The 14,284-nt window shown below is 44.9% G+C and overlaps 2 protein-coding genes across 7 annotated transcripts in view; one reads left to right on the top strand and one right to left on the bottom strand.

Annotated features, from left to right (window-relative positions):
- PRPF40B (pre-mRNA processing factor 40 homolog B) overlaps nt 1–2,584 on the top strand; it is a 37,557-nt gene extending 34,973 nt beyond the window's left edge. The window contains exons 25-26 of the mRNA XM_060252605.1: nt 1,380–1,508; nt 1,699–2,584. Coding sequence (XP_060108588.1) covers nt 1,380–1,508; nt 1,699–1,791 — 222 coding nt within the window. The 3' untranslated portion in view covers nt 1,792–2,584. The remainder of the gene's footprint in view (nt 1–1,379; nt 1,509–1,698) is intronic.
- A 5,484-nt stretch (nt 2,585–8,068) lies between these two features.
- Nucleotides 8,069–14,284, bottom strand: part of FMNL3 (formin like 3) — a 124,273-nt gene continuing 118,057 nt past the window's right edge. For 3 of the 6 annotated variants that reach the window (XM_060252141.1, XM_060252146.1, XM_060252140.1), the window contains 2 exons: nt 14,063–14,186; nt 8,069–10,214 (listed from right to left, as the gene is read on the bottom strand). In XM_060252141.1, coding sequence (XP_060108124.1) covers nt 10,054–10,214; nt 14,063–14,186 — 285 coding nt within the window. In that variant the 3' untranslated portion in view covers nt 8,069–10,053. Of the gene's footprint in view, nt 10,215–13,631; nt 13,740–14,062; nt 14,187–14,284 lie in introns of those variants that run through there. The other 3 variants (XM_060252143.1, XM_060252144.1, XM_060252145.1) reach the window with 3 other exon arrangements.

The following is a 14,284-nucleotide window of genomic DNA, read 5'->3' as shown; positions in this document are numbered from 1 at the left end:
CCAGAGCTCTGTCTGTGTTAGATCGATCATAGCTTCATGTCAGCCCTTGCTTCATATGCAGTCCAAAAGGAATTAAATAGAACATAGCTAGCCCTGAGTTTTGTCAGTTTTTAAGCCCAAGGCAGCGGCTTATTTTTTAATGTCATGAAACTCCAATCCCTTTGTAAATACCTGCCATGTGGCTCAAAAGCAGCTGAGAAAGTCTTCTGCCCTGACCTGGAAGGCTCAGGCAAGCCCAGTCTTCTCAGAAGCTGAGCAGGGTTGACCTTGGTTAGTGTTTAGGTGGGAGGCTTTCAAGAAGGCCCAGATTTGTTATTTTGAGGCCAGCAATGGCGAATTACCTCTGTTCCTTTCTTGACGGAAAACCCCTCAGTCACAATGAGTCTGTTGTGACTTGATGGCACTTCAAACCCGCCCCCCACCCCCAACAGGCTGAATGGGGAGTTGCATTCAGAATTAAGGTCTTTGAAAATTTGGAAATTCAGTTCATGACAAGAGAATCTGTTTGAGTTGAGTTTTTGCCATTCGGGGGCAAATGGGATAATATGACTTGGCTGTTTGTTGTGGGAAGTTAATGCTGGGAAGACATCTTTTGCTCTGTGAGTTGCAGCAGAGGCTTCGGAGGCTACCACAAAATCAGAGTCAGAGAGCTGACTTTGATCTTCAGTGCGCCCTTCTCATGATATCTGTGGGCAGAAACTTTCCCTAAGGCTAAACCAAACAGGAGCCCAGTGACACGCTAGAGGCCAACAGAAATTATTCCATTGTAAGCTTTATTGATGACAAAAATGTGAGGATTGTGTCTTGTGAAATCTTGGAAGCAAGGAATGGGAACAGAAGTTCTTGGGGTTGGGGCTTTTGTGTTGTGCTATTTTTTTAACCCTTCCTTTGACTAAAGGCCATGCCTAAATATTCCCAGAGTAACATGGTTGCTGCTGTCCCTGTCATGACCCCCATATTGGCCAGGCCCATCTTATGACCTAACAGCACACTGTGCATCATTCACATGGTATGCTAAGTGTAGTGTGAGAAGAAATTTCTGAGTGGAAGCCATTACACAGATGCTGACCACAAGTGGGACAACCATGTTACTTGTGTGTGTGTAAAAGGAGGGAGCAGAATAATTGGAACCACCTACACAAACAGCAGCTTATTTTGCATAATTTAATGCACATGAGGCGCCTTCAGCTTTTGTTGGAGCAGAATGTACATTGTTCTAGCACAGCAAACACGCACACACCCCTCTTTGTCCATTCTGAGACTCTAGTTTTCCTCGCTTTGCCAGGCTGACGATCACCAAGCCAGCAGGAAGCTTAACTGTCCTGTAGCTCCTTCCCAGGCCTTTTCCCCTCTGTGGTTGCCAGCTGCCTCTTTTACAGAACAGCCCCGAAAGTGAAGCCGAGCGCAAGAAGGAACCCAGCCGCCCTGACGAGTGGGAGCGGGAGAAGGCTCCTCCGAGGCCTGAGGGAAGAGGCCACTCCCCTCCCCAGGGTGCCAGGAGGGAGCGGGTGAGACTGGGCCGGAAGCAAAGCCCCTGGGACATTGGGGGGTGGGGGTGGAGGTCAGAAGGCTTGCAAAGGCCTGCAAAGTGGGGCTGTGGACAAAGGGCAGTGATGGAAATGGGACAGGCCCTGTGGAATAAAATGTTCTGACTGAGTAAAGTTATGGATGTCCTTCACCTGTGGTTTTCCTTTGCAGAGTGGCTGGGATACCTCAGAGAGCGAGGAGCTCAGTGAAGGGGAGCTAGAACGGCGGCGCCGAACTCTTTTGCAGCAACTGGGTGACCAGTAGCAGCTGCTGCTTTCCTTTGGGATTTCCTTCCCCCACCCCCATTACATGTGAGGCCCAGTTGGTCCCAGTTGTTTTCCTTCAGCCCCAATGGCATCCAAGCCAAGTGCGTGCATTGCTCTGACTGGAACCTGCTTGATCAGGCCACAGGCCCACTTGGTAACTGTTTGCTTACTTCTGCGGCAGGAATGTCACCCTGCCTCCTGGAGGGAACAGTCTCCATCAATTTGCTCTGTCTGCACAGAGAGGGGTTTTGGATGGAACATCTGGACCGCAGTGGCATCCACAAAATTCAGCACTAGCTCTGGGATTCAGCCGGAAGATGAGATAGGATGGTGTTGGCTCCTGCCTGCATTTGTTGGAAACCAGACCCTGGACTGAATGGAACCACTTGATCTAGAATCAGGCCGGCTGAGAACAGCCACTAGCAGCCCCATGTGCTTTGGGGTCAGGGATGGAGTGTGTGGGCCTGCCCTCAGTTGTTAGTTCCTGTGATTGGATCTCTCTTGCTAGTTGCGATATATCCCTTGTGTGTTGGGGATTCAATGGGATTTTTAAAATAATATTTATAAGCCTGGAACACAGATGTATTGTAACTTCCTGTAAATGGTTGGTTTAAATGTGAGATTGGCTTCAGATTGGCCTAATGCTGGGTAATGCTGGGCCTGAGCTCTGTTTCTTGGCCTGTTAGGAAACTCTTCGGGTTGCTTTATGACATATCTGGGACCCTGATTAGATGGAAAGGCAGTATAAAAATGTTTCAAATAAATAAAAGTGTCTGCTTTTTGAGACCCAAGGCTACCTCTGATCCTTTCAGAGTGCAGAAGACAAGTCTGGACAGAGGGCAGTGTACATATTTCTGTGCATTTGATTTATGAGTTACGCATGGACACAAGTACATAGACCTAACAGAGGTGCAAATCACAACAAAATATTTTGTAACCTAAATCTACGCAAGAAGGTAAACAAGCAGCTACTGCCCTCCCTTGTCTCTCTCCATTTCTCAACACCCTTTCCCTGCCCCCGCTCCTGCCCCTCACCTTCCCCACTCAGGAACCAGAGCTGCTAATGTTCCTTTACTCCTCAAACAGGGTCCAAACTGAGCATGCTGAGTGCAGGGTGAGGGAGAAGTTCAGGAAGCCCCATTGGGGGAGCTCAGTGTCATAGTCACGCTGCTTTAAAGATGCTCGATCAAGGATGAAGCAGCTAATGTTGTAGGAGGTGAAATAGCACAAAGGCAGCCAGGGCTACACCTTTTGCCTCATCTTCCTGAGGCTGCCACCTAACCTCATTGTAGAGCTGTCCATTTTCAGTATATCTGATAGCATGGCATCAGTCAAAACAAGTGCTTGTGCGTGTAAGCAAATTACGCAACTTTTGAACAATCTGTATTATTTGTACAATTAATGGGTGCCATGAGTCTACTAGAGTTTACTTCTATTGTGGACTAATAGTTCTTTCCAGATGAACATCTCTTTTCATGTCTGCCTGATGCAGAGAAGAAACTGCACAGTATTTGATGTGGCAGCTAGAAGATCTTGGATCTCTCTGTGTCTTTAAAGCAGAAATTTTCTAGACATGAGTCTAGAAAAGTACAGGTGGGGGACTCATAAGGATTCACAGGGGGGATTTCATTTCCCCCTCCCCACTATCTCCTCTTTACCTTTCCTGAAATCGTGGATAGACTCACCCATTCCTGCTTCCTTCTCCCTCACCCATCAGTTAGCCTACCTTTCTCTATACCCCATATTCAGCTTTCCCTTTCTCTGGCAGCCTTTCCTCAGAAATGGCCCAGTTGCACAATCACTTCCCTCTGGATCCTCCTCCCCAGATATTTTCTCTTTCCCTACTGGCAACCCCTATACCCTCTCCCCTTTCCCTGCCTCATTTTTACCTAGCAAGCTACCTTTTATCTCCCCCTTCACCGTCAGCTCTATTTATTATTAATTTACTGCATTTATAACCCGCTTTCTCTCCAATGGGGACCAAAAGCAGCTTACAGAATCCTGTCTCCCATTTTATCCTCAGAACAATCCTGTGAGGTTAGATTGAAACCTTGAAAGTGGCCCAAGGTCACCCAGTGAGCTTCCATGGCAGAGTGCCAATTTGAACCTAGATCTTTCATCTTCTAGTCTGAAACTCTAACCATTGCACCACACCGGCTTTACTGGGGAGCAGCCTGGCTTGGTGAGTCATGCACATTGCCCTGTGGTTGCTGGTGAGCTTGGCCCTGTGGAGTCCTCTCTCTCTAAAGCCAGAACAGCCTCTCCCTCTGCCGTTTGTTGATAGAAACAGAAACCAAGGGCGGTCGCCTTGCAGTGGCATTTTTTCCTTAAAGCTGCAGGCACTGCTTCTATTTGAGGGATTAAAACCTCCCAATTTACTTTTAAAAGATTTTTTTTTCTCAAAGCCAAGGGCATTTTTCAGGTTTGTGCAGATATGTCTTTTCTGTTCATAGCTGTTCTCTGAACTGAAGTATTTGCAAATTTGGGCATGCTGAGAATTGGAAACATGAGGAAGATTGAGTTAGTCATCTTATTTCTAGGTTGGTGAAAGAGGAGACGAAATGCCCTCTTTGCTTCCCTATTCATGGGATAAATCGAAGCATAAAAAGCCCAGACTCTTGATCAGCAAATACAGGCTTTTGAAATGATGGACATTTGTTAGCCTCATCTCCAGTTCTATGCCCTGTTCTAAGCTTGCCTAGATGCATAAAAGAAGTCTAGTGTTCAACCAGACCTCTCAGGCAGGATGTTCAGAATCCTGGCTTTGAAGGGAGCTTTTAGAACAAGATCCATCTTGAGTTTCTCCACTGGGGTCCTGTCTCAACTAGTCTAGCCTTATGTAGGACCAGCTGATGCCTTTAAAAACTCTGCTCAAGCAATTTTAACCTTTTCTAAGCAGGAATGAAAAAGTGAATGAATAAGCTCAGGGATATGACCGCCACAGTGAGGAAGGCAGTTGCTATGATGTGTATGTGTGTGTGCGCTGTCACCTGTGTCTGTAACTGGGTTGCTCATACTACATTCTTCCATACATGAGTCAAGACTTCTGAAGCAGAGGGAGAACAAGTGGTGTGTTCAGATGGCAGCAGCCAAACTTTCCCAGTATATGTGTACATCGTACCCCTCCCCCCCACAAACAAAGTGATATGAACATAACATACAGCAGATGCATCCCTGGGCTCAGATCAGTTTTTTCCATCTCCCTTAACCCATCCTTGCTGTTCTAGCACCTGCCACTCTCAGCAGCATAAACGGGTGCAGTGCCAGGGCGGGTGTCAAATGAATGCCTCAGTCTCTCTCTGGGCTTTCTTGTTCAAAAGTTGCCATGTTCAATGATTCCTTAACTTCGCCTCTAAGTACCCTTTGGCCCAGTGTACAAAAGCTTAGCTCAGCTGAGGAGTTATCACAGTAGTTGCTCACAGGTCATTCTCCCTGCCCATGGCCACCAGGAACAAGAAATAAGACATCTTCTCAATACACACATGGATAGCCTTTGGGGGCGTTTCTTTCTCTCTCCCATAATTAGAAATTCTGTACACTACAAGGTGGCGAGAGGCAATGACTGATAATATAATCACTAACATTTCACAAAAAGTTACCTCTAACTACAGACAAGAACTGCAATGCAACAGATAAGCTGTAAACTGTGCAAGCAACATCAGGAAGACCTTTCCTGCCTTGCTGTAGGTTGCAGCAAAGGCTTTTTTGAAAGGGGGGGGAGTGCTGGTTCCTTTAGGCTATCTGCCTTTAAAAGAGAGCTCCATGCTAGAAAAGATGAATGTGGTACAACTGGCAGCCAGGCATTTGGGCCTTGGGTTTGGAACACAGGAAGGCCAAATACTTGATCCCTGTGTCAGGAAAAGTACCATGAGCTAAGCCCTTTGAGACAAATTCCAAGTCTGTAAGAATTGTTGCATGAATCTAACAAGTTTTTGTTTTGAAAGTGACACTGGTTTTTCAGATGGATGCCACCGATTCCTCACAGGCACAGCCTTGTACGGCCACCAAGCCCAGCATTCTGTTTCTGACAGCAGCCAGCCAAATACTTTTGGGTGTTCACAAGTAGGGCATGGAGATTGCTCTGTTGTTGATCTCTTATTGCCACAGAACATGGAGATTCCATTTAACATGACCATTGGTCACGCAACCCTTGATAAGCAGTATCTTAATGGAGGAACTGACACATCTGGACAGATCCAGAAGTAAGTCATTCTTTGGACTCGGAGCTGTTGCCTGCTTCAAGAGCTATGCACTACTCCAATAATAATTGTTTACAGGGGCCTCTGGAGTAGGCAAGGACATCTTTGCCGGAAAAGAACCCCCCCCCCCCAAAAAAAAAACATTGAAACAGCTCTGCTCAGACTCCTTGCATGACCTTGATTGCATCACTTACATCCCAAACCTTCCCATTGCATCACTGGAAATCCCACATTCAATTTCTTTTCTCTGGACCTTAACAGTGAATCTACTCACACTTCATGTTTTCAGCTTCTTGGGCCGTCATACATATAGGCCTGTACTGTGCAATATCACTGTTCCCCCCAAGTTCCCCGTTTACTGTTCCAATAATCCCCCTTTCCATTTTTAACTTACTACTTTCATCTCCCTTTATCTGAGTTTTAGCTTCTCACAGGATTTTGCTTTCTCTTCCCAGTCATTCATCATAAGGCAACTCTCTCTTTTCCCTTCCCTAGCCGCAGCTCTTCACTTGCCTTCAATGGCAACCTAGGCTGCCAGACATTTACAGGAGTTGTTCCAGTTACTGCTCATTGAAAGGAGTCTTGTTCTCACTCCCTCTCCTTTTGCAATATGGATGCCCATTGATGGAGGCCAGGTGGGGGTGGGAGGCAACTGGCCTGGCTGGCTGTTGGGCAGAGCTGCCTTCTCTCTCTTGGTTGCTGCCCACCTGCTACCACTGATGATATCTGGCAAATGTCAGGGCTGCATGACTGGTCCAATTTGGCAACCAAGTGATTAAACTTGACAAAGGGCATCTGGCAAAGCTGGGACTCAAGGTCACATGTTCTGTGTCATTACAAAGCTTAATCTTTTGAAAAGCAGAGATTTTCCACCTCTGCCACAGCGACACACATACACACACATTCTCCCACTACCCCACTGTTCCCATGTCCGTGACCAGATTTACCTGCTGAATTATGAGCTCTCACATCCACCATGAACCTTCCTACTGTTTCAAATGGGAATGAGTAGGCCTTTGTTCATATTGGCTTAAAATATGTGATGTGATTGGCAGATACCAAGTGGTATGAAGCTCTACATTCTCCTGCTCCCTTCCCCCAATCTAGGCTATTTATGGGATTGTTTTGAGCAAGGGCTGTGTGACATGACCGAGCATACAAAAGACTGTGGCAGAGGAGCTTCCAAAATTTCAGGCCCTGCCAAATCTTGAAGCTACTAGTGTTGGCCTTCACTTCAAGACTATCAACCTCAGCAGCTCTTAGTGTTATTAAGAAGAATCATTAGTGGTTCATAAAAGTCACTTGCCCACCAGCTGATACATATCTATGAAATGTGTGACCTTCAACAGAACCTATTTCCCTGCCTGGTAACATGATGGTTCTTAGATAATTTAGACAGGAGAAAGGGCAACCAGGTATTGTTATATTATCATGAGTATTTGAAACTTCCATTCAGAACTTCCAGACAGTATTTTGCTGGCTGTTGTTGAGAAAATACCGCTGATGCAGCCAGTTGGTGCTGTGGCACATACTTACCCCTTGTTCTGACAGAAGCACTAATGGCAAGAGAACATTATCAGGAATATGCAGAAAGGGTGCAGGGGCACGCCCTGCTATTGCTTATCCCTGCAAAGAGATGAGAAGGAAATGGAGGCCACCCTTCAAACGCTTAGCATTTGAGCTGCGCTGTGTGCAGCCAGGTATACAGAGAATACAGCCACGTGGGGGGAGGGAAGAGACAGCAACACCTGATGCCCAAGTTTTACCAATCATCTCAGGGCGTGAAAAACTGGGCAGAAATGTTTTCAAGTAGGACATTCTATCTTTAGAATTAAACAAATATTCATCACTCCAGGGAATGAGTCACTCCTGTTCTTCTGACCTTAACACGAGGATCACTTTGATCTACTTTCATCAGATCTGTTGTCAACTCAGTGATCCCATTTCAGCAACTGAAACAGATAGTGAAGAAGGAAGTCCGGAAACGATCTCTACAAGCAATTTGGAGAAGACGTTTCTGTGAATATTGGTGTCCCCAAAATCCTGATTGCCCCTTTAAAAAAACTGATTTGAGAATTGCATTGTCTATGTTTTTAAAAATCTGAAAATTAGTTTACATAAAGTTTTTGAGTCAAATTTTCATATTCACAGGACAGAAATAAAGGGCATATTCAGCATACAATGACAAAAATACAAACAAAAATTCTAATGTTTGGCAATTCTGTTGGCGAGAAGTCTCATTCCACAGAGCTCCCAAAATACCATACGGTTCCATTAGTTCTGGTGCTCAGTGTTCCAAACCTCAGTGGTGTGGTAGGATCTTGTTCTTAGACTATAATCCTATGCACAATTTCTTGGGAGTAAGCACCATTGAACTCAGTGGGCCTAACTTCTGAGCAACCATGCACAGAGTAAGCATCTGGAGCTGCCTAACAGCAACTGATGCAAAGTGTGTGATCTTGCACAGGTCTAAGTCCCCTAGACCCTTTGAGCCCTCTTTTAAAGTACAAGCTCCAGGCTGCTTTTTGGCAGGGCTCAAAACCACAAAGGCAAACCTAATGAGAATGGCAGGCCTCCAAGCACATTTTCCCAGCATTCATGGGCTTAGCAATAAGGCATTGTATTTCCTATAGAAATCACTGGTTATAGAACACTAAAAGGGGACTGCCTGGATTGGCATTAGAAGGAAGGAAGAAATAACTGTATTGGAGCTATGTTGAAGCTACAGGCCCGTTCTGTGTACTAAAATCCATATATAATGTAACCTTAATTGGTTCTTGCTTCTACAAAGTGCCTGAACCCCACCCCACCCCCCACAAAGGCAGGTTGCTTCCCTGAGTTTAAAAACAACAGCTGAGAAGCAATCCTACTTTTGCTGTCAAATGGCTTCTTAATGTTATTTGCAGTTCTTACAGGCAAAAATCTTTGGTCAAAAAAAATCAAGCAAGTAATGAGGATCAGATGAATCCTCTTTTTTCTGATTGTCTCAAGAAGCATCACAGCCAAACTTTCCAGCCTGGCCTGAAGTGAGATAGTCTCAAATTGTACAATGCCCAGTAATGGTCCTACCATGAAAGGTGAGGAGACTGCCTGAGGATTTTGGCTACCCTTAAAGGCAGACTAGTGGGAGACAAGACAGGTTTCACCAAAAGGCAAAACTCACTGGGAAGTCCTTCATCTGACATTCCACTGAAGCTTGTGCTGGAGAATCTCCCAGCGGGTTCTGCCTCTTGTGAATTAATGGAAAGTGTCATTCAAGTACTTCAAGTACAAAAATGGCTTGGGCTACTCCTGATGAGGCCAACAGTCCTACAGAAGGTAGCCATCAATGCATTTTGCGAAAGGTTTTAGGAGGCCTTAGTTGGCACACTAGATTTGGTCCAGAGTGGGTTATGCCAGTTGGTGCAACAAACTGAGAAGAGGTCTGTATATAAACAACACACATGAAGCAAAATTTGGTCCTTCATAAAATTAAAAGAGACAATGTTAAAAGCAGCCTGCCACCTACCCAGAATCTTTTTTTGTGTGTGATCTTCAATGGTTAGCTTGCCATCACTTGCCAGCCAGCATAAGGATCACTTTGTACAGCTGAGACATGAGACTTTGTTTCCCATTCTGCATAATGATTCCACTGGTTTCTTGAAGGCCAGTAAGGCTGACCTCCTAAACTTCTCAATGGAAGCTCTCACCCTGCTCTGTAAAAGGTGCAGGACTGCTGAAGACGGCTCCTTGCAAACACCATGACTCCACATGACTAGCTCCACCTCCAAGATCTACTGCTACAATGGTGCTTCTTTTCCCTTGCAGTAATGTGTCAGACCCTAACAAGTTGATGGCTGTCATCTCGCTCCAACAAGGATGAGTTGCCAGAAGGTCAAAAGTGCTCAAAGTACTTAGACTCTCAAAGAGGACGTCAGATGCCCGGCAGCCGAAATCACTTCTAAAGATGCCAAAACACTCCTGTCTTTTAGAATTGACTCAGCAAGGAAGAACATGAACAAGGGCGGATGGAAGTGGTCATATATGTACAGATTAAAAAATACATCTTAAATAATACGAGATTAACAATAATACTGTCGCAGTAAGGCACTTCCTGAAGGTCCCTTTGATTCTTCAGTTGAAAATCTCTGCAAGGAAGGAAGATGTTTCTTTGGCAAAAAAGAACTAGGTCTGGACCACTGGAATGCAGCATCAGCCCGTTGGTAAGGCAGGGCATGCAGGACTGTATGAGAGAAAGAAATAACTGGTAAGAATTGGGACCAAAGAATCACTAAGACTCAATGCAGAAGCAATTTGCTGTTGACAGCACTGAAAATTCTGCAAGCCTGCTCATTCCACAGAACTCCCTGCCTGCTTTCAGGTCAGAAGCAAGCAGGTGGCCTGCTATATGGGCTGGGATTAACTTTCCCCCCTCCCAGCCCATTGTCCTAATGGGAAGTGCTCCCCCTGGTATAAACATTAGGCCTGATCTAAACTGCTCCCCACTTCAGAAGGGGGAAGGGGTAAATTACGGTACACAGGTGTTTGTAGCCTGGTTCTAAGACTTAGCTGCATTCCTCTTTCCGAACCAGAGAAAAGACATTTTCTTTGTTTATTTTTTTAAATATGTGCATGTGTGTGTGAGCATGTGTGCACCTGGAAGTCATGGCGACCTCTGATGACTGACCCCTACTGGGGGCCTGAAGGATATTCAGGGAGGTGGCTGAATAAAGCCTGCCTCCACCTCCTACCCCTGGTATTCCAAGGAAGTCTCCCATCCAAGTACTTGCCAGAGTTGACCCTGCTTAGCTTCCAAGATCTGATGAGATGAGGCATGCCTCAGCTATTCAGGCTGGGGTACAGAGGACATTTTCTAAATACATAAATAAAAATGAACAAAGCAGGTATTCTGCCACTAGATCCTTCCTGTTCGTATTGCTGGTTTCATATTCTTTGATTTAAATAACAGGCTCAAATGAAAGATTCAGTTGAGGGGCCTGAAAATCAATGAGTATTTAAAATCTTTATTTATTTAATCTTAGAGGTGCAAGGGACTCCCAGGGCCATCTAGTCCAACCTCAGCCAAGGCAGGGACTACAGCTGTAATGTCCCCAACAAGTAGATATCCAATGAATACTTTAAAACCTCCAGTGATGAAGAATCCACCACCTCACAAGGGAGACTGTTCCAGGGACAAATACGCCTCACTGTTGGGAGGTTCTTCCACAAAATTAGACAGACCTCCTTTGCTGTAGATTATATCCATTAGTCTGAGTCTTGTCATCCAAAATTACTGAAAACATATCTACCCCATCCTCTGCATGCCATCCCTTTAAGTATTGGAAGACTGCAATCACATCACCTTGCAAGTGTCTTTCCTGCAACATAGAGATCCCAAATCCTTCAGCCTCTTCTCATATGACATGGTCTCCAAGCCTCTCAACAGCTTTGTTGCCTTACACCTTCCAGTGTATTGACAAATCTCCTGAACTGTGGTGCCAAAAACTGGACATAGTACTCCAGCTGAGATCTAACCAAAGCAGTATACATTTGCACCAATATGTTGCATGATCTTGACACTACACTTCTGCTAATGTAGCCTAAAATCACATTAGCCTTTTTTATCACCATAACACAGCGCTGGCTAATATTAAGCTTACAGTTCACTAGAACCCCAACATTCTTTTCAAATCCATTCAGGTTTTTCCCATCCAATATTTATACAACTGATTTTTACTTCCCAAGTGCAACACTATACACTTGTTTCTATTAAGCTTCATTTTATTTGCCTGGGCCCAATCCTCCATCCTATCCAAGTCCAGCTTCACCGTTTCTAGCCTGGACGGTATTAACTATCCAGGGGTGGCCAACGGTAGCTCTCCAGATGTTTTTTGCCTACAACTCTCATCAGCCGCAATCAGCATGGCCAATGGCTGGGGCTGATGGGAGTTGTAGGCAAAAAACATCTGGAGAGCTACCGTTGGCCACTCCTGATTATCCCACCCAGGCTAGTATCATCTGCAAACTTGATGGGAACATTCTGAATTCCCTCACTGAAGTAATTCATAAAGACATTAAAGAGCACTGGGCCCAAAACAGAACCCTGAAGTACCCCACTTGTCACCTCCCTCCAGGCCGATGGGGAACCACAAACTATTACTCTTTGGGTATGATCTACCAACCAAGGTCGTAATCCACCTAACAGTAATGGGGTCTAGTCCAAATCTCACCAACTTCTCAACAAGAACATCATGGGGTACCATGTCAAAAGCTTTTCTAAAATCCAAATAAACCACATCCACAGCATTAGTTACCCCGATTTTTTGTTTTTTGAATAAATTAATACATTATCATCCTATTTGTAGTTTCCTTTCCTCCAAAATATATTTTTCTCTTATTCCTTGCCTCTTAAATGTCTGTTTTTAAAACTCACTAAAGCAAAAACATTTCACTTGAATACCAATTCATATCAGTGGCATGCTAGTACTGTTTACTCAACTAAGAGAAAATTTATTCATTCAGCATAATTTGGTGTTTTAAAAAATATCTGAATGCCCCTGTCTATAGAAAGCTGATATGTCAAGGAGAAGAGTTCGGGTTAGTCTTTTCATATATATGCTATTTTCCTATATGAGATGCAAAAGAAACTTTACTCATGTGGTTTTAATAAATAACACTACAGTGATATTCCCACTTTTTTAAAAAGCCAGACAAAAGCATTCTGACAGCAGTGAGAAGGAAAAATGGTGGGTACAAGAAAAATACTCCATTGTAGCTGGTTATGCCTCTGCTTTTGCAGACACAACTAGAGCACAATGGAGAATTTTCCCTGTGGGGAAACAACCTTTCTTTAGTACATATTAAGGTATGCTATTTCCATCCCCATGGGCATACAGGCAGCAAACCACTCACTCATTCTCACTCAGACTGAGAGAGACTTCAGTAAGCTACACTTCTGCACTAGTTTGATCAGATAAACCCATAACAGACTGCAGGAACATGCATGCAAATCAAGACAGGATGTCCATGGTAAAATTATCAGGCCAAGCATGCAAGGAATAACACATGCAGGACTGTTCCTCTGCCCAAGCAGGGATTCTCAACATTGAGGTGGAAGGTACAGAAAAACAACCACCCAAAAAAAGGATAACTCAATCACTTTAAAGAAAACCCTCTGTTTCTATTTCCTTAAAACAACCATCAAGCTTTTAACCCTCATGTTAGCAGAAACAACCTTATAATGAAATGCAGGGCACTAGGCTGACCAGATGCCAAGGGACTTGCAGCTTTTTGTACCTTTTCATAGTTGTGTGGAAGAGGGAATTTTGGAAGGTGCAGCTTTTCATGCAAGGATGAGAAAAAAGCAGCAGTGGCTGAAGTTCACAGCTACTGGAAGGTACAAGCTGCCTTGACCTGGTCCCCTTCTCAGGCAGCCCTGAAACCAGCAGCTGAACAGAGAGCCAACTTGATGTCATGATGCTTGACATCAAAGCTGGGATTTTGACTCTCAGCCTAGTCTGATGGCAATTTGCAGATAATTAAAGCCTGATGGTTGAGAAGCCCTGGGTTTATGGAAGAGACAGCAATGCATGCAGGATTGGGGGAGGGGAGGCTGAGCTCCATGCAAGAATAAAAAGGTTCCACAGGTACCTTTGATGGGGGGGGGCAGAGTGGAGCTAACAGTTAGGCTCCTCATGGTGGGAGGGCTCGCAGAAGAAGCGAGAGCCCCGCTTCGCTGTACGAGCGGTGAAAGGAACACTCTTCAACACTGCGAGGAGGAGGGGATGGACAAAGATAAATACACATCAAAAAGGTTGAAGTACAGTGGCTGAGTTATCTATGTCATTCTATTCAGACTGATGGAACTGCCTTCAGCCATTACATCAACAATTGTGCAATTTTGAGTACAGCTGTACCCTTTTAAGCCCATTAACTTCCATACATTTAGGTGAGACTCTGCTTAGAATTTCATAGTAAGTGAACCAGACATTTAATGCTAGTAAGAAGAGGCTCCCCCATTACAGGAAGCCCCAGGTGGAAAGCTTTGCCACAGCAAAGGAAGCAAATTATTGTGGTGAGACGGGGCCCTACCTGTGATAATATCCTCAATGGTTCCATCTTTGCCCTCATAGACTGGCCGGTGATCCTTGGCCTGGCGTCTCCTCAGTTCGGCAATCAACTCTTGCTGCTGCCACTTGTTGCGCTGCAGAGGCAACTGCGGGCAGGTCAGGCAACAGAAGGGGAAAACAAAACCCCACCCTCCCGACTGATGCTTTGCTTTTCTGCAATGCTCTTCTGCAGACATCCAGAATG

This window comes from Heteronotia binoei, chromosome 13 (genome assembly GCF_032191835.1).
Source record: "Heteronotia binoei isolate CCM8104 ecotype False Entrance Well chromosome 13, APGP_CSIRO_Hbin_v1, whole genome shotgun sequence".
NCBI classification, from domain to species: domain Eukaryota; kingdom Metazoa; phylum Chordata; class Lepidosauria; order Squamata; family Gekkonidae; genus Heteronotia; species Heteronotia binoei.
The sequence above is the reverse complement of the archived record's forward strand: the minus strand, read 5'-3'. Positions and strand labels throughout refer to the sequence as shown.